The 18,697-nt window shown below is 44.5% G+C and overlaps 2 protein-coding genes across 2 annotated transcripts; one reads left to right on the top strand and one right to left on the bottom strand.

Moving 5' to 3' along the window:
- Window positions 1-9,085: 9,085 nt before the first annotated feature.
- Window positions 9,086-10,100, top strand: F5J12DRAFT_907339 (uncharacterized protein; the record flags this gene model as incomplete). The annotated part of the gene is made up of 6 exons (XM_051748919.1): window positions 9,086-9,257; window positions 9,350-9,459; window positions 9,529-9,599; window positions 9,660-9,765; window positions 9,823-10,039; window positions 10,084-10,100. The coding sequence occupies 6 exons, from the start codon at window positions 9,086-9,088 to the stop codon at window positions 10,098-10,100; spliced, it is 693 nt and encodes a 230-aa protein (XP_051595833.1).
- A 902-nt stretch (window positions 10,101-11,002) lies between these two features.
- On the bottom strand, window positions 11,003-12,004 carry F5J12DRAFT_786013 (uncharacterized protein; the record flags this gene model as incomplete). The annotated part of the gene is made up of 5 exons (XM_051743349.1): window positions 11,003-11,241; window positions 11,285-11,346; window positions 11,491-11,567; window positions 11,723-11,787; window positions 11,848-12,004. 5 exons carry the CDS (start codon window positions 12,002-12,004, stop codon window positions 11,003-11,005), a joined length of 600 nt encoding a protein of 199 aa, XP_051595832.1.
- Window positions 12,005-18,697: the final 6,693 nt, after the last annotated feature.

Genomic DNA, 18,697 nt, shown 5'->3' with positions numbered 1-18,697 from the left:
TGTGGGATCTAATTGGTAAACACTGCCAAAAGCAGCTATAGCAGAGGGGTTTAGTATGGTCTGAGTGGAGGAGAGGAAAGTGAAAGCAGGTGAGGGTATTCCTGCAGGCATGTTCTGCAGCATGAGTACTGTGGGCAAAGGGAAGTTTGTTGAAGTGAAGGCTAGAGATGAGACTGTGGGACTGAGGAATTGATAACAGTGGCTAAACAGGAAACAGGACATCTTAGTAGGCTCTCCCCAACTGTTTGGTGGATCATTGATACTCAAAAACCCCATTCAACAATACTCTGGTGACTATGGCAGTGCTTGCCACACTTACAGCACAGACAGCCCTCATGCCATGGGCACATGGGCAGCACATACTCATGGCCATCATTCAGGTCATGGAGAGTGATCTGCTGTCCACCATTGGGATAGTTGTTTGTTACCACACTCATAAGGCAGATGAACAGATGCCTGAGAAGCATGTCAAAGTTGGTGTGTTCAATTACTTGAACCTGGAGCATGACTGGTCCAGCTCTGAAGTCGAGTTTCAGGTTCTCTAGAATGCCTACAGTAGTGTCCTTAGACATGTTAGCAGAGGTCATAGTCATGAGATGGTCACTGCACAATGGCAGCCCAATCTTTTCCCAGATGTGCCTAGGCATAGCAATGATTTCCAAGCCAAAATCTGGTATGCAGTTGATTGTGACATCGGTCCCAGGGACCTTGGCTTCAATGCAGCAGAGCAGTAGAGTGTGGTGAGCTATGATGGAACTGTCATCACTGTAGATGACATGATCTCTGTACTCATGTGCAGTTTGTTGAGGGTCACAACTGGTCAGTTCATTTACATGTACTCCCTTGTCATTGTCACTATGAACTACCTCAATCTCATTGGTGGTGATGCATTTTGCCATGGTGATGTCCCTGAACTGTTTGCGAAACTCAGGGGCTACTGCGAATAGTTCCTTGACTGGCAAGGCAATGCTGGTTTCAAGTATGCACTCCATGATATGCTTGGGTGTGGCATCATCTTCTAGAGGGAACAAGTAATGATACTGGTTATGATTGTGAGCTGCTGGGTATGGTGTTTGTGATGGGACAACTGCTGTGGGTGTGGGATCCTTGCACACAGGTGTCAGAGTGGGGTTAGTTGGGGGAACATATGGTTTCATAGTGGTGGATGTTGGTGCAGGTGCAGATGGCTCAGATGCCTGGCGAGTGGCACATGAACTCTAAACACCAGGGGAAATGATTTCCTCTTTGACAGTGGCTGCATGAAGATCTACCTATGGAGGGTTGGCTGGATGTGCCACAGGTCAAGCTGTAATCTCAACCCCATCAAAGCAGGCTTTCTTTTCTGTGGGACACGACTGTGCCCTTGTTACCTTTGTCTGCCTGATATGTAGCCCAAGCTTGGGTGACACACACCTGAAAGTCAGGATCATCTAAGTCAGTGGCTGATTCATCTACATCCTGGATGGTGTTCAGAAAGGCAGATGGCTGGATCTCCAACTGCACATCAACTTTGGGGTGAGCAATGCAAAAGAGGTTAGTGGTGCCTTGTGTGGCTGTGTTGTGCAGAGCAGCAGGAGTTGCAGCACACACATTGGCCTGGGCTCTGTCAGCCATGACACAGTCAACAGCTTCTTTCAGTGAGTCACATTCAGGGAAGCATGGAATTCAGCTTCTGTCTGCAAGGTAGAGATGGTTGTCCATACCCCTTGTGATCTTACTGGCATGGATATAGACTCCAATGAGTGCACACATCCTCATCCTGTGATTGGGGTCTGTGCAGAAGCTGCAGCCAGGTCTGCATTGCTGTGGCAGTCACTGTGTCTGGAAGTTGTATTCTTGTTTGATGACAGTACCAGCAGGTGGCACCTGTGGCATGTAGGCTGGTGAGGGAGGTGCAGCTGGTGAGGCCATGGTTGCCAATGTCAGTAGCATGCTACAAAGGGCAGATCCTGTCAGAAGGAACTTGGTGGCTTTGATGACTTCTGCAAGCAGGTATGGGTCATCTGGGTGGAGGTCAGTGCAGACTATGGAGAGTTGATGACAAATATGATCTGCAATGGCCCTTGGGAAGCTATTAAGGAACATGGAGTCCCATTCTGTCTCTGCAAGCTTTTTAGTTTTAATGAGGAGGGCAGAGATCTTAGCGAATTTCTGCTGGTATTCTCCAAGGTTGTCCTGGTTTTGCATAGGCTTGGACTGGTATTCTTTGATGAGGTACTGCAAGTCTGCACAGCAGTAGTGGTCATCACCCTTGCAGCCAGGGTACAAGCCCTTAACAGCAACTATGAAGGCATCCCAGTCATCAGCCACAGGTGCAGCTTCCAGAAGTGTTTGCCAGACCTCAGCTTCTTCCAGGTCAGTGTAGCAGATTGCAGCTCTGATCTTGCCATGGTCATCAAGGGCAGCAAGAGTACTGAGGAAGTTGATGTCTTTGAGGTATCATGGGAGCTGTGCAGGGGAATCTCTGCTAAATTTAGGTGAGTTTTGTGTACTGCAGAGTGGCATCTGAAACTGAGGATTAGCCATTGGTGGGTTAACCTGTGGTGGCAGCACCAGATTGGTAATGGGTGGAATGGGTATTGGTTCCAGATGTGGAGCAGTTGGTATAGTGTGCAAGCAGACTGGTGGAAGTGTTGGTGGGTCACTAATTGGCTGATGGGTGGTCTGTGACTGTGTGAGTGGTTGCAGCAGTGTGGCAGATGGATCTGAGAGTCTGGGTATAGATTTGGAGGCATCAAGGAGACAGGAAAGAGAGGGCATTGGTGATGATGAATCAGATGATGTGATGGGTGTTAAAGGTGATGGTGGGGTTTTGGGTCTTTGGGGAGTTGAGTGGATAAAGCCACTGGGAAGGTCAGGGGCAGTGAGATCTAGGTGATCCAGTGTGATGGATATCTGATCTGCTGAAATATTAGGAGGAGTGATCATGGGTAGTACCCACAGAATGTCAGCAGGTAATTGTGCATGATCCAGTGTTACAGGTGAAACAGGGTGGAAGAGGTTGGAGTCTTCTGACAGGTTGAAGTTGTGAAAGTGCAGGCAAAAATTTTCTAGTTCAGTGTGTTTGGTGGGGTGCCTGAGTGACCTTCTGGAAGTGACAGCAGAATCCCTCATGGTGGGCTCCAGTTGTAGGAAAAGTCCAAGTAGCTGTATAATATGAACTAGATGGCTTAGATAACAACAATAAAAATGAAGGGAATGAATTGCTTGTCCCAAGGGATTCTGGACTACTGAGACTAGAAGGTGAGACCCTGCACTTTGTAACAGTAGTGATTCATGATGTGCACAGCATGGTCCACAGAGTAGTACTGGTGATGTGAGTGGTGTGTGTAGTTCATGTGTGGCAGTATGCAGAATGTGTGGTGTAGACAAGGTGGAAAAGAAACTTGTGGTGACCTTCCAAGTGCCAAAAGGTCCCATTCTGTACCTCAGTACAGGGCTTTATAGTCTGGGCAAACCTGGAACCTAAGTAAGACAAGGTACAAGTAGAGGAAGGCTGAATGACAGTGCATACATACAAGACAGGCCTGAACAGAGGCTGTGGGTATACTACTAAAAAAAAGGGAACAGAGACCATGTTAAAAGAAAGAGTCTGAAGGAAGGGAAGTGACCAAAGCACAGTGGCCACATGAGAGGAGCAAGGGTGTGGGAAGGTAGTGCATGAACAATGGTGGATACAAGCAGCAAGGGGATGTAATGGTAGTCACAGAATGGTCAATGATAGGGGCTTATGCATCCAGGGAATGTGGATTCCCTACACTGGACTTCTCTTACTGGCATTGCCAAATCCTCTGTCATTTACAGAGGTTGCTGTAGCTGTTGCTTCAGTAGAAACCATTAACCTGTGGCTGAGCTCAACCTATGTCTCAACTTCAGTCAAGTGTAACAAGTGCTGTAGAAATGTGTGGAGTATGAGGATCTTTCCCAATTTTGGAAGGTAGGATTGTGTGGCTGAGCACTATAAGTGAGTGTGGGAATGGTGTTGGTATCTGTTGAAATGGGGGAGATACATTGAAAACTGGAATGCTGTACATGGGTGCTAAGAATGTTTATAGGCACTTAACCTGCTTCCTTCTCTTTTCTTTGGCACTGATGACTCATTCTTGTTTGAAGGATGACTGCCAACATTCCTGGCTGTCTTTCTTCACATTAGGGCTCTAGTCTTGCATCTCCATTCATCAGCATTATCCATGTCCAAGTCACCAAACACCTTTGGTGTGTGACACTGGTTGGTTTCCCATGGTCCCAGTCTTATTCCTGTGCTCCCAGCCTTGACTCCAAACCTCTGGACTTGGCCCCTGACTTCTGGCCTTGACTCTGGTCAACTGGACTTAGCCCCCATCACCTGGACTTGAAGCCCAGTCACCTGAGGGTAAACCTATACTTGACACTGCTACCCAGATGCAAAATGAAGAGATTAGAGCACAACTACTTGATGAGATGGATTCAGAGCTCACCAGTTGGACAGATACATCATCTAACTCTTCCCCTAGCCCACTGAGCCTGATGATCATTTCCCCTGTCTCCCTGGAATCACCAATCCTTTCAGCATGGGATCCATGTCAGTTGACTCAGAATCAGCATCTACTCAGGAAAAGGGGACTTTGCTATAGGTGGTTTTTTTTGCTTCTTTTGGCCCTTTTTTGCCATTTTTCAGTCATAAAGTGACAAAGCATGACAAAAAGTGCTGAAAGACAATAAAAAGCAAAAAAAAAAAAACCTACAGCAAAGTCCCCTTTTCCTGATGTACCAGCTCTGTTTCCATGACAGAAATGACTACCACACATTATATGAACTTGCTGAGTGTGATCCAAGCCCTATATGACAGGGTTGAGGCTGCCAGGGTACTTGCATGCCCAGTGGAACCAATGCCAAGAGCACCTCAGCTGCACCTTCTGGAACATTTTGCAGAAAATCACCCAGACCTCTTTTGTAAAAATTTGCACATTAACCAAGAGATATTCAATGATATCTTGATCAAATCAGTCATCACCCTGTCTTCCACAACCAATTGAATAACAAGCAGCTACCAGTGTCTATCCAACTTGCAATCTTCCTCTTTTGTGTGGGTCATTATGGCAATGCATGCTCCCCTGAAGATATTGGGCAATGGGCTTGTGTCAGTGTTGGGACAGTGGTGAACTGTACACATCACATCATGGCTGCAATTCTTGATCAGCATGATAAATTCATCTACATCCTCCATGTCCACTTGGAGGCAATGCATCAAGCATGGACATTCATGGAGTCACAGACTTGCCATGCATGGAGAAATGGGGTGTTCATGGCTGATGGGACTTCAGTAAACTTCATGCACAGCCAGGAATGTTTGGAGATGTGTTTTATGATCAGAAATTATGTTTTTCACTAAATTGTCAGATTGGGAATGAACACTCACCTGAAAGTGAAGGCTGTAATCATGACACATAACCTCAGCATAGTAGATTATGCACTGGGGCAACCTGGTTGCATGCATGACACATTTGCCTTCCAAGGAACAAGAATGTACTGGGATCCTGCAAACTTCATCCCCCCACATCACTGGATCTGGGCAGACTCTGCAGCTTGACAAAAATAGGTTGAATCATGCCACCATCTGGCTGGCCCATTGGACCTCAGGATATGGAGTGTTGCTAAGGAGTTCCAAATCTTGGCCTGACTGGAACATTAGCATGGCACAGGATGCAACATTCAATTTTCCAACCTGATATGCTTGACTGAAGGCATTTGGGGGATACCACAGAAGGATGTTTCCCTCTTTGTCAATCACTGCTGCCAGATGCATGATTTCTATGTAAGTCAAAAGGTCTGCATTGGCCTTTGCATCCTGCATGTCTTCAACCACAACTGTGGCAGTCTTAACCTTTCCAATTTCCTGGATAGATTCACTTACTGCATTCACAATATGCTTGGACTATGACTGGTGACATGTGGTCCACTTCACAAGCTATCTGCAACAGAATCAATACATGTGGGAGGGCACATGGGCTGCCCAAGATCTCTTCACACAACCTGGACATCATGTATGCAGAGACAGTGTCTGTCAGATCCATCTTCCAATTACCCAGAAGGTCCTTGGCATATTGTAATGGGGTCATGTTATGCTGGACAAGGGGCAGATAGTTGGACTGAAATTCTGAGATCATTGGTACAGATAGTTAATATGCAGAATTGGTATTTGAATTACAGCACTGACTGGGATCTGATGTATGCTCAAGCATCAGATAGGAAACCCAATCTATCAACAGCCAGCTGATATTGAACTGTTGCTATTCTCCAGTACCATGCATGTATCTGCAATGCAACACCATCTTTACAACCAACAATGTTTGCAGCATTTCTGATGGGCTGGCATCCATTGCAACTATGCAGATCATTCTCAACAATGCCCCATCTTGCTGTTGCCATCTTCATCTGTCATTGGCTTGACAGACCCACTGATGCAGTTTGACAACATCTACAATATTAACTACAGGCATACATATTTGTTTCAATTGGAGTCACATTCCCTGGATGAGGGTCCTCATTGGTTTCTGCTGCAATCACCACATCAATGTATGGCCTGCCCATATGTTGTGATTCCTGAAATCTCCCTTCCATGGGTCCATCCATTGATTAGGACAACATTTGCCATATCTTCAATGGGCCTGCAAATCAATTCTGACTTGTTCATATGGGCCTGACCATGGGTTGTCCCAGCATCCACAATATATGTATGTGATGTGCCCACTCACAAGTTGTGATGGATGTGACATCCCTTCTATGGGCCTAACCATTGGTTATGACCATGGCCTGCCCATCAGTTGTGACCTGTTCAATATGCCTTGGATGGACCCATCCATATGTTACTGCAGTATCCACCATATATGTGATGGGCCCACTCATAAGTTGTGATGGATGTGACATCCCTTCTACAGGCCCAGCCATTGGTTATGACAACACCCACCATCTATTGGATGGGCCTGCCCATCAGTTGCAATCTGTTCAATATGCCTTGGATGGGCCCATCCATGGGTCATCACAGCATCTGCCATATATGTGATGGGCCCAGTCACAAGTTGTGATGGATGCAACATCCCTTCTACAGGCCCAACCATTTGTTATGATAACATTTACCATTCATATGATTGGCATGCTGATCAGTTGCGACCTGTTCAATATGCCTTTGATGGGCCTGTCCATGGGTTGCCACAGCATCTGCCATATATGCGACAGGCCTCCTCATAGGTTGTGGTGGATGCACCATCCCTTCTATGGCCCTGGCCATTGGTTATGATAACACCTGCCATCCATATGATGGGCCTGCTCATAAGTTGTGATGGATGCAACATCCCTTCTATGGGCCCAACCATTGGTTGTAACAACAGGTGTCATGCATATGATGGGTCCACCCATCCATTGCAACCCATTCAACATGCCTTGGACAGACCCATCCATATGTTGCCACAGCATCTGCCATATACAGTGGCTCAAAAAACTGACTGCATGTTTGGACATTTTTCACTAAAGTCAATACTGCCCCATACCCCCTAACTTAGGCCCTAACCTATAAGTGTATGAAACAAAGCCCTTACACTTGGCTCTCTATTGGTGCAGGGGCCAAGGGCTTTGGATAAGGTTTGATCAAATGGCAGCTGTTTCAAAATGATGACTCATGTGGTCAGTTTGTTGACTTTATATCAATTTATGTATCTAGTACTTTGTATGAACTCCTTTGGCCCTAATATGTAACTGCTTCAATCCTTCTAGGCATGCTTTCTATTCATTTTTGACACTGCTCCTCATCAATCTTCCCCCACTCCTCCACCACTCTTTCCCACAGTCAGTGAATGCCTGTAGGAGCACTCCCATAACCTGAGGGGCATCTCTTGAGGTGATTCCAAGTATGTTCAATGGGATTAAGGTCTGGATATTGTGCAGGCCAGTCCAGAAGGTTGATTTCCTGTTCTTCCAACCACCTTTTGGCTCTCCTAGAGGTGTGCTTGGGGCCATTATCTTGTTGAAAGATAATGTCACCTTCTGGAATTCCAGAATCTTCCAAGATTTGCAGCAGCCCCTACTCCAAAATGGCCACATACTGTTTAGCATCCATCCATCTTCCACCTCACTCAAAACTCCTGCTTCATTCCACCTTCTGCAGCCTCATACCATCAGTGAACCACTTCCACACTTAACTGTACCCTTGACCTCTCTAGCAATTAGCCCTTCACCCTTCTTTTTCCACACATACTCTTGCCCATCTGACCAAGTCCTATGTATTTAGGTCTCATCTGACCATATAACTCTCTTCCTGTCCTCCACATTCCAATTCTGGTACTTGAGAGCAAAGGTTAGCCTTCTCTTCTTGTGTACATTAGAAAGCAAGGGCTTCTTTTTCTTGACCACAGCCTTCACAGAGGATTCCTTGAGGGTATTTCGCACAGTCTGTGGTAGACAGGAGTATCAATAATAGAATTGATGAATTGAATGGCATGGACAGCATTTTTGGGCTTGCCAATAATGATTTGCTGAACAATAGCCCTTTTGTTGGTAGGGGTAAGCTTTAATGGATGGCCACCACAAAGCCTAGTCTTCTCTGGCTGTAGTTTCTGAAGGACCTGGCATACTGTAGACTACCCTAAGCCAGTTTTGGAAGCAATTTTCCTGGAGGAAAGATCAAGAATGGAGAGAGATATGTTGCTCTTTCTTTGAGAAGCAGAGATGGGTTTCATGGTGATGGTGGGGTTTATTGATAATGTCTGACACTCAGTTACATAAAGGTGACATAATAGAACAATTACCAGATATATGTACTAATATTACAGTATGCCAAGGTCTAATATATGTAATTGAAACCTAAAGTCAAAAAACTGACTGCATGAGTCATCATTTTGAAATGGCTGCCATTTGATCAAACCTTATCCAAAGCCCTTGGCCCCTGCACCAATAGAGAGCCAAGTTTAAGGGCTTTGTTTCATACACTTATAGGTTAGGGCCTAAGTTAGGGGATATGGGGCAGTATTGACTTTAGTGAAAAATGTCCAAACATGCAGTCAGTTTTTTGAGCCACTGTATGTGACAGGCCCACTCATTGGATGTTCCATGAATGGGCTTACCAAATTTTGTAATAGATTTTCATATGCATGATGACTGCAAGCAACTGAAGCATGCAGCCAGAGCAAAAGTTGCCAAGACTAAGACTGCAAAGAAAGCGATTCTAGATGCTCATGGGGTGCAATTTTCTGTGCTCAATGAGCTCCCAGGCTGGCTTCCCACCTGTCAGTCACCAATTGACTTCATGCACAATTTTTATGGAATGGATTGCCTCATTTTCAACTCCTGTTGTGTTGATACTGACAGCCATCAATAGCACTCATCAAACAGTTTATCTATGATGAAATCACTGTAGGATACCTGCTTGACAGTGTGGGATTGGAATTATATGAGGTGACTATTAGGTCAATCATCTGGCCATTGATTGTTAGTCATCTCCCACAAAATGCAAGTATATTATTTTCAGAAGCACATCACTTTCACATATTATTCTAGCTAGACAATGATCATGCCCTTCCAAAAGCTGATCAATGGTGTTGCCTCTCAAACATACTCCCATTTGTCCTGTGGGTTTGTTGGCATGATCCCACAGGCAACATCAGATCATTGGCTCCCTGAATTCCAAGCAACAGCAAGAACCAACTTACATTTCAGTGTAATGTACAAGCAATCTACAAGTTGTATCTTTACCTGGCAGTCTCTGAATGTATCCTTGCAAACAAGTCAATGTTGGTGGCTGATATTGAGTGAGGGCAAGCCTACCTCCAGCTTTACTGTCAAGGTCTTCAGTCCCTCAGTGTCCACCAAACAATCAATAGCCATCTTGCAATGCACTACTCAGTTGTCTTTAAGCATTATGGCCCTGCTTATGCAACCTGGCTCTTTGGATTTGAATGCTTCAATGGTGTCTTGGAGGATGTAAACCTCAATGGGCATGGTGGCAGAGAGATGGAGTGTTCACTTGCTCACAATTGGATTGAGAAACATAGTTTATATGAGCTAGAAAGTCTGATATACCTGTATTGGAAAACACTGACTTATATTATGCAGGCTATCTCCCTACCTGAGGAAGCTTCAGCTCAGGAGTGCAGGGTGGTTGAGTGAGTCATCACCCAGAAGGGATTGATAGAGGGACATGGTGCAATCAAATTGCTGGTTTTTGTGGCAGGTGTGTTGCTCAACTCATCATCTTTTCCAGCTTCTCATAACTGATGTGCCAACAGAATCAACTGTTCTCCCACCATGATGCAGCTCAAAAGGATTTTATGACTTACAATGTCTTCAGCATCCAGAAGTTTATGGATTGATCATTTCTTTCCTACAGCTGCACTTCTCTGAGCTCTGAGTTTGTGACAACATGACAGCTGATACATCAGGAATGGTGATATTTACTAATTGCTCTGTTAAAGTTCTCCCCTTTGTCATAAAGGATGGCATCAGAATTGGCTCAGCCACTGCAGCACAACCACCTATGATCAGTTCACAGGTGTGGTAATTGATCATACCTGCATTCCACGCAAGTTGGTCTATCACTTCAAAGTACATATCCCATGCCAAGAAGCACCCTTCTACTGTTCAGCTATACAATCAATGGTCTGTGATGAGGAAATACTTGTAATGCCTTGGGATCATTTGTAAGTGATCATTTCCTCAGAATTCCATGTTACGACTGATCAGGCACACAGTTAGTGCACTGAACTCAATGTAACAGTTGCATATGCAAATGAGTATAGAGAAATCGAAATCACTCCCTCATCATCACTTTCCTGCAGTTGTCATCATTCCAATTGCACTGCATCTTGCTAAGCAAACAAAACCGCTGTGGGCTGACACTTCCTGTGATTGCATGAGTACTTTTCCCATTTATGTTTTGACTTTTACATCACTTTCTACAGACTGGATTTGATTGTGATGAGGTATGACTCAACTCAGAACTTGACACCATTTGAATTGCAGGAAATGATGTTTTCTACTTGAAGAGGCCATTGACTCCCCCTTGTCCATTGATGAGCTCATCAATTTTCTTCTGTGCAGCCTCCACTGCAATTTTCAACTCAAACTCATTATCTCCAACCTTTTTCTTCTGAATAACCACCCTTTTCCTTGAAAGACCAGTATCTGCCACCTTACCTTTCCCTTTCCTATCTCTTGATAGTTCTTTTGGTTTGTCTTCTCCCCATACAGCCCCACTGGTTGCAACTCTCCCAGCTGTGATCCATGCTGAGTTCTGTTGAAGAGGTTCTGGCTTTACCATCCAAGTTCAGACTTGTGTGGCTAAGGACTTTGCCAAAGGTGGGGCTCCAGCTTTCATTTCTGCTGAACATATTCATGTTCCTACCAACTTGGCTTGATCAGGTCGAGAATCCTTCAGAGCATCAATGGCTGAGAACAGTTTGGAGACCTGCAAACATGCTGGGAGTGATGCCTGAAGAAGAACCTGCCAGTGCTGGCACTTACCTTAGGATGTCACCACTCTGGTTCCATTGCCATGTATGCAAGTGACTCTCCAGGTACATGATTTGGGTCATCATCATCTGACATCACATTCAAAATGAATGCAGTATCATATTTACTGTCTTTCCACTTTGAATTGCATTCCTGTGATTCCTGCTTTCATTTTCATGCATCTAATTTCTTTTTGATGTGTAAGTTCATTTCATCTGTATCTCAGAAATTATTCATAACTCACAGACTGAACATGGGACTCCATTTGTGCATGACCAAGAACTGTTTCAACCACCTCAACCTCACTGTCTCCAAAGTCATCATCTTCTTCAGTACACTTTCACTTCTTCTTGGCCTTGCAATATTCACCTGCCATTTGCATATAGTTTGAATGTACTGCCTTTTCCAGCTGTACAGGGCCAATTTTATCCACAACCACCTTCATGCCTAGGACCTGCTCAGTGGTTGCTTGCATGTGCTTTATGACCTTCTCAAGACCATCCACATTCACTGACTTGTCCTGCATTCCAGCTCTCCAGTCAGAGCACAGCAAACTCTTCCCTGTGGACTGACCCCTTGGTCAAGTACCTGTGGCTTCCCCAATTCCCATAGGATAGCCTGTTAAGTTTTACCCATCAAGTTTTTGCAGTCCCATGAACTTCTTGAAGCTCTCTGACATCAAGTCCATTATCAGTTAGTATGAACCAGACCTACAAATAATGAAGATTGCCATACCATAAATGTCTTTGACTTCAGGGAAAGGTTACTTGCTGTCTGTTCAGCATCCTCTGTCAAGTATGCATTCTGGAGTTATGGTAGCATCTCAGAGTTTTGCGCAGAGGGCTTGGAATTTCTCCCCAACCTTTGGAATTAAATTCCAATGTCAACCCACTCAGTAATTATGGTACTATAAATTTTCTGCACCATTATTTTCCACCTCAGTGACTACTTTGTGCACTGAGGTGAGCATAGCTATATTTCCACTTGTTTACTTGGTACTGACATAGCATAGAACTCATACCTTGATTAGGTTATGAGCCCCACCCTCATGCTCTAATTCCAAAAGAGTTATTACACAGCAACAATACCCACTATGGCAAAAGATGATCATCTCTTACAAGTCCCAACCCTAAATGTGGATGGAAGCAACTGGCTATACTACAAGGCTCAGGTTGAATGGGCCATCAGTTTGAAAGGGCTGATTGGACACCTGACTGGCTTGGATGTGAAACTGGAGGACCCTTCAGTGGGAAAAGACCCCTGCTGGAAGCCCACAGCCACAGAGCAAAAACTTGTCAGCAAATACCCAGAAAAACTCTGGCAATGGGCAAAGGATGATGGATATGTCAAGCAAGTGATTGCTGTGTCACTTCCAGAATCACTGTTCCTTCAAGTTCTGAAGGAAGAGACTGTGAAGAGTGTTTGGGGTGTCCTCACCAATCTTTTCAAAACTGCTCCCATGTTGTTGCAATCAATCTTTGGAGAAAACTCCAAGAATCTTGCTGTGTGGAAAAAGGAAACATCCATGCTCACTTTGACAAGATGCATGCACTGTGCAAACAACTTGCCACACTTGGACAGTCTATCACATATGACAACTTCACAGCCATCATTCTCAGTTCACTTCCCACTTCATATGACTCCAACCTTGCAGCTATGACATCTTCAGCCCTGGTCATGCAAAAGGACCTATCTCTGGACTTCATAATGAAAGTAATTTCCAATGAATATGATAGGCACCAAACTTGGATGAAGAGGGGCAACTCCAGAAACTCTGGAAATTCCAAAGATGAAGATGCAGCTTACTCAGCAAAGGACAGAAAGAAGTCTACTTGCAAAAATTGTGGAAAGAAAGATCATGCAAAAGACCAATGCTGGCAAGAGGGTGGCAGAAAAGCTGGGCAAGCACCCAAGTGGTTCCAGAACAAGGCCAAAGGGAAAAAGAAGGAGAAAGGCTCCAGAAAAGTGGCTACTGCAGCCAGTGCAACAGCCAGCTCAAGCACACAGACCAGCACTGACTCCAAACCTGATGGAGTTTGGCTAGTTCACCCATAGGATGATGATTGGCTCACAGAAATTGTGGAGGAAGAAATTCCAAACCCCCAGGACATTGTGATTGATGAAGAAGATGCATACATGAACACCCTCAATCATGTTCTTCTCACAGGTGAAAGCCTAAATTCCACAGAGGAAACCATTCTGCTTGACTCAGGCACTTCATGTCATATGTCCTCCTACCACAGTAAATTTTTCAATTACAAGCCAATCATCCCCAAACCTATCACTGCTGCCAATAACCACAGGCAACTCAAGGCTGACAAAGTTGAAGATCTCTATTTACACAGCTTTGACAAGGAATTCCAACACAAAATCATTCAGAAAATGTGATGTGACAATCGACAGCAACATTCTGATGACCCATGGCCCATAGGCCAAGTAACAGCTGTGGCTACGAAATTGCTACAGAAAGGAATTTGCTCAGAGAAACCTCAGACAAGCACAGAATGTTATGTTCAACCACAAAGCAACCCAGAATTGAGTTCAGATGAGCAGAGACTACCTAAAAAGTGTTTTCCAACTATGCCTACACATGACTCACTGACAACTGGTGTGCAGGGATCTACAGATTTATCAGGATACATAGAATGTGAGAAAGTCCCAAAAGTAGCTTTGACAAGATGCATGCAGCCACACAGCCCATCTGAGAAGGCAAATAATGAACACCAAAGTCCTGGCAGGCTCATCAAAGCAGCAGCAGCAGCCTGTTTCGAAATGAAAGAGTGTTCTTTGAGTACAAGTGAACTACTGACTACTGAGTTACAGGAAGCACCAAAGCTTGAGCAGGTTGAACCAGTGCTAGTGGAAGAACTGCTTGTAACAAAGGTCCCAGTTGAATTTGAGGCAGATGACAACACTCAAAGGGGTTCTTTAATTTGTTCACATTGAGTTTCTCTGATGGCTACTGGTGTGTTGCTACAGGAGTCCTGTCTAAGAGGTCAAGGCAATGAAAGAAGCGACCTCAGAGTTCCAGCAGTCAGCGAAGATACACATCAGTTAACTAATGACCTATTTGTATCAAAGATTCCACTCAAATTCGAAACAGAAAGGCTCAAAGAACAGCCAAAGCCCACAAGAGTCGAAGTCAAAGAGCTCGAAATGCTCGCAGGCAGCCCAGAAGCGAAAAGGTTGGCAGACGAAGAGGTTGTAGGCTCACACAGGATGCCACAGCACATGAATTGTGCTGAGTCAAGGGTTATTGCAAGAAGAAGCAGGATCGAGAAGCCATTGAGGCTTGTAATATGAAGGAAGCCACCAGAAGAAGTTTTGTGAGTTGAAATGTTGAAGCATGCAGCAAGGGTGGACAACCTTGCACCTGAAATATTCTGCAACCATGCAGCACCAACAATAGATATTTTATTTGAGAATCCATTGAGAGTATCAACACACACACTCAGTATTAGGACTTGTGCAGAAAGTCCTGCGATGTTGACTAAGCAGAGTCATGTGACCACTCTGCACATCATGGCTGCACACACTCAAGTACTACATACTGATGCATCTAGTATTACAGGCCAACTACACAAGATCACAGTGATTGAAGGATATGAAGAATGGGGAAAACGACATACCATGTGCAGGATACCACAGTTGTGAGCAATGGTGACAATGACAAGGACATGAGTGATAATGGCAGCAACAATGATGATGACCTTACCTACTGCAGATAAACAGCCATACAAGATAGGAAGTGCCATGCTGTGGAAACAGGGCATGACAAGCATGGATACTGAGCCTGCATCAGTAAATCACTTTATGAGCTGGTAGTCCTAGGGAATCTGTCCAGTGCTGGACAGCTCTGGCCAGCTCTGGCCAGCAAAAGTGATTTACTGATGTGAGGGCTCAAAGGTTTGTTTCAGTTTTGGACCATTTTACTTACATCTATTCTACACTAGGGAAAATGACTATATACAATGAAGAGTGACCGGCATCCAGGTGATCATGGTACAGGAACAGTGACAATGGTAAGGCTTGATGTGGATCAGTGGCCATGCAAGGCTAGAACAGCCATTTGATGGAGATGAGGTGCAAAGAGTGCAGATAATGAGCCCAATGGCTCAAAGGTTTGTTTTGAATTTGGAACATTTTACTTACATCTATTCTATGCTAGGGAGAACTGGGTTATGCTGCAAAGAGTGAGTGACATACAGACAAGCATGATACAAGAGACAACAATGACAACACTTGACATGGAGTGATGGCCATGCATCACTAGAATTGCCATTCGATGGAAACAGAGCATGACAAGTGCAGATTTTGAGCATTATGGCTTAAGGCTTTGTTTTGATTTCATAGCAGTCTACTTACAGCCATCCTACTCTAGGAAAAATGGATGTACACAATGAAGAGCATGAGTGATATTGACAATGGCACTTGATGCTGATCAATGGCCACACAAGGCAAGACTTGCTGTTTGGTGGAGATGAGGCGTGATGAGCACAGGTACTGGGCTCAACAGCCCAAGGTTTCATTTTGAATTCATAGCATTTTACTTACAACTATCCTACTCTAGGAAGAGCAAGAGATACCTATGACACAGCATGATCACAGTGCATGGACCTACGAAGGACTATGAATGTAAGGCACTCAGACATACCACAAAACAAGTGCGATGACTACGGTTCAATCTACAACAACGACTGTCGAGGATACAAGAGCAAGTGCGACACAAGGGAGACATCAGGATCATGCAGAATGAGCTCAATGGCTCAACTTTTCATTTTTACTTTGAGACATTGTACTCACACTGGCTTCATTCTAGGGAAGGTAGCTATTTACAATGAACAGCAATCACAATACAAGAGACAATGATGATGGCACTCAATGTGGATTGACAGCCATGTGAGGCATGATTTGCCATTTGACAAGAACAAGGCACAAGGAGCACAGATGCCAAGCCCAACAGCTCGAAGGTTCAGTTTGAATTCGAAACATTTTACTTACATCTGCACTATCCTAGGGAAAGTAAGAGTGTGCAGCGAAGCATGACCGATGTACTGGCAACTGCGATTCAAGAATCTACAGCTAACTATGAATGAAGTATGACAAGACAAGAGCAAAGACTATGACTCGAACTACCATGGTGATCATTGAGGATATGACATCTGACAAGCATGGATATGGAGCCTGATGGCTCAGGTTTTTACTTTTGTTTTGCAGCTTTTTACTTACAAGTACATTATTCTAGGGTGGACAACGACACCAAAGAAGGAACATGTTGATACATGACAGGACAACCACAACAACTACAAGATTCCCAATGAGAAGCATTCAAGGGAACCTTACAGGCTCACTTGCGAGAGCTGCTACAAGTAGCAGCACAATACCAAAGTTCAGAATCATGACAAGATGGATGTTCAGTGAGGAGCATCAAAGCCATGGTGAGTGGGCTCGAAGGCCCAAAGTTCAGCTTTTTCTTCAAAGTGCTTTACTTATGACTTCATTGTTTTAGAGAACACAATTTCTTACAGAGTATCAATGAATCTTCGAGCATTGACACACCTACAATATGAAGATCTGGATCAAGACAATCTACAACTGAGTCCCTACAACTAGCAAGGGAAGACACCTTCCCCATGTTGGATGTCGTACAGAGGTACCAGGATGTTTTGCTCTGTGTTGGAGATGTTGTGGACAAGCAGAGACAATCAAGCTTAGGAGCACAAAGTACATACAAACCACTACAGGAGATGACAGGAGCACGAACATCAGCACCATGGTCTGCCATGGAACAAAGGTTGTTTGAAGCAACAGCAGATGTTCAACAGAGGAGATGCATAGGAGATTCATGCACTGAGCTCGACAGCTCATTCTTTCTCTTTTGTTTTGTGTTGTTTCACTTACAGCTATGTTACTATAGGGAAATCTGGTATCTATGACAGACTGAAGAATCAAAGCAACACAACATGATCTGACAGTTTTATTATGAGTGGGGCAAAGGTTCAAAGGTGGTGTCATTCACTTCACTCAGAATGGAAGCTATGCCTGAGGTGAACATGTGCAGGCTGGGAACAGTGAGCAACAGATATGATGAAGCAATGCAAAACTACATGAGACAAAGTTGATCACATTTGCAACTACCACAACAGACTTTGATGATATGAGAGGACATGCAGCATGCAAAGGACTTAGGAGATGTGCTGACCAGGCTCGATGGCCTGGGGTTTCATTTTTGTTTCAAGTTTCGAAGTTTGCTGAAGGCGAAGACCACCAGATGGAGCTGTAGCAGGAGCCAGGAAGAACGAACCAAAGAGACTCACACATGGAGTCTCTCTCACAAAGACCAAATTGCTGGGTATGCTACACTGGTTAGGGAATGCGAAGGGCAGGTGACAAAGGATGACAGTAAGATTTTCAAGGTCGAGAAGAAGCACAACTGCAAAAGCATCTCGAGGTTGGCATTGAACAAAGCAGTGGCTGGTTTGTGTAGAGTAGAATCCCTCAAAGAAGAAACTTGGGGTCTCACATGGCATAAAAGGTTGCTACAGGAGCGATGTGCAAAGCTGGAACAAGCATGACAAGATGTGGACCCAAGGGTAACCACACTGGAAGAGAAGCTTAGCAAGGAAGCCCATGGATTCAAGGTGATAGGTTCTATTTTGCTCCGAATGTATGCTACTCTGAGGTACAGTGTCCCTAGTGTGAAAGACAAGGAGATCAATGAGGACAGATGGCTCAAGGCCATTCATCAACACTTAGCACCAAGGCTCCATCCAACTGACTTAGAGGTAGAAGGCTGATGACTCAGTTCAAGCGATGTTAGCATCAACACCCATTGGTGTCATAGACTGGTCTATCAGAGAGACACGAGAATCTACAGATCCAAGGTGACATGTTTTACTTTGTTTCGAACATATACTACACTGAGACACTGTGTTTCTAGGACTGAGAAAGTAATGAACCAAGATGGGTGACTTGAGGTCACTCAGCAATACTTGGTGCAAGGGCTTCAGCCCCCAGACAAAGTGCCAGATGAAGTACAAGGAATTGAGTGCATGCATGCACAGAGGGTTGAGGCTGTGAAAATGAGAATGAAGAGGACAGTATAGCAAAAGTCCCAGTGAGCATGTTGACATATAGTTTTCTTTAATACAAATTTTACCTTGTGCAACTTTGTTCAACCTAGTTGCACTAGTCTTTGGGTGATTCTACTCACCCTGAC

Source organism: Pisolithus orientalis (genome assembly GCF_024613125.1).
Source record: "Pisolithus orientalis strain OTSU chromosome Unknown F5J12scaffold_47, whole genome shotgun sequence".
NCBI classification, from domain to species: Eukaryota; Fungi; Basidiomycota; class Agaricomycetes; order Boletales; family Pisolithaceae; genus Pisolithus; species Pisolithus orientalis.
The sequence above is the reverse complement of the archived record's forward strand: the minus strand, read 5'-3'. Positions and strand labels throughout refer to the sequence as shown.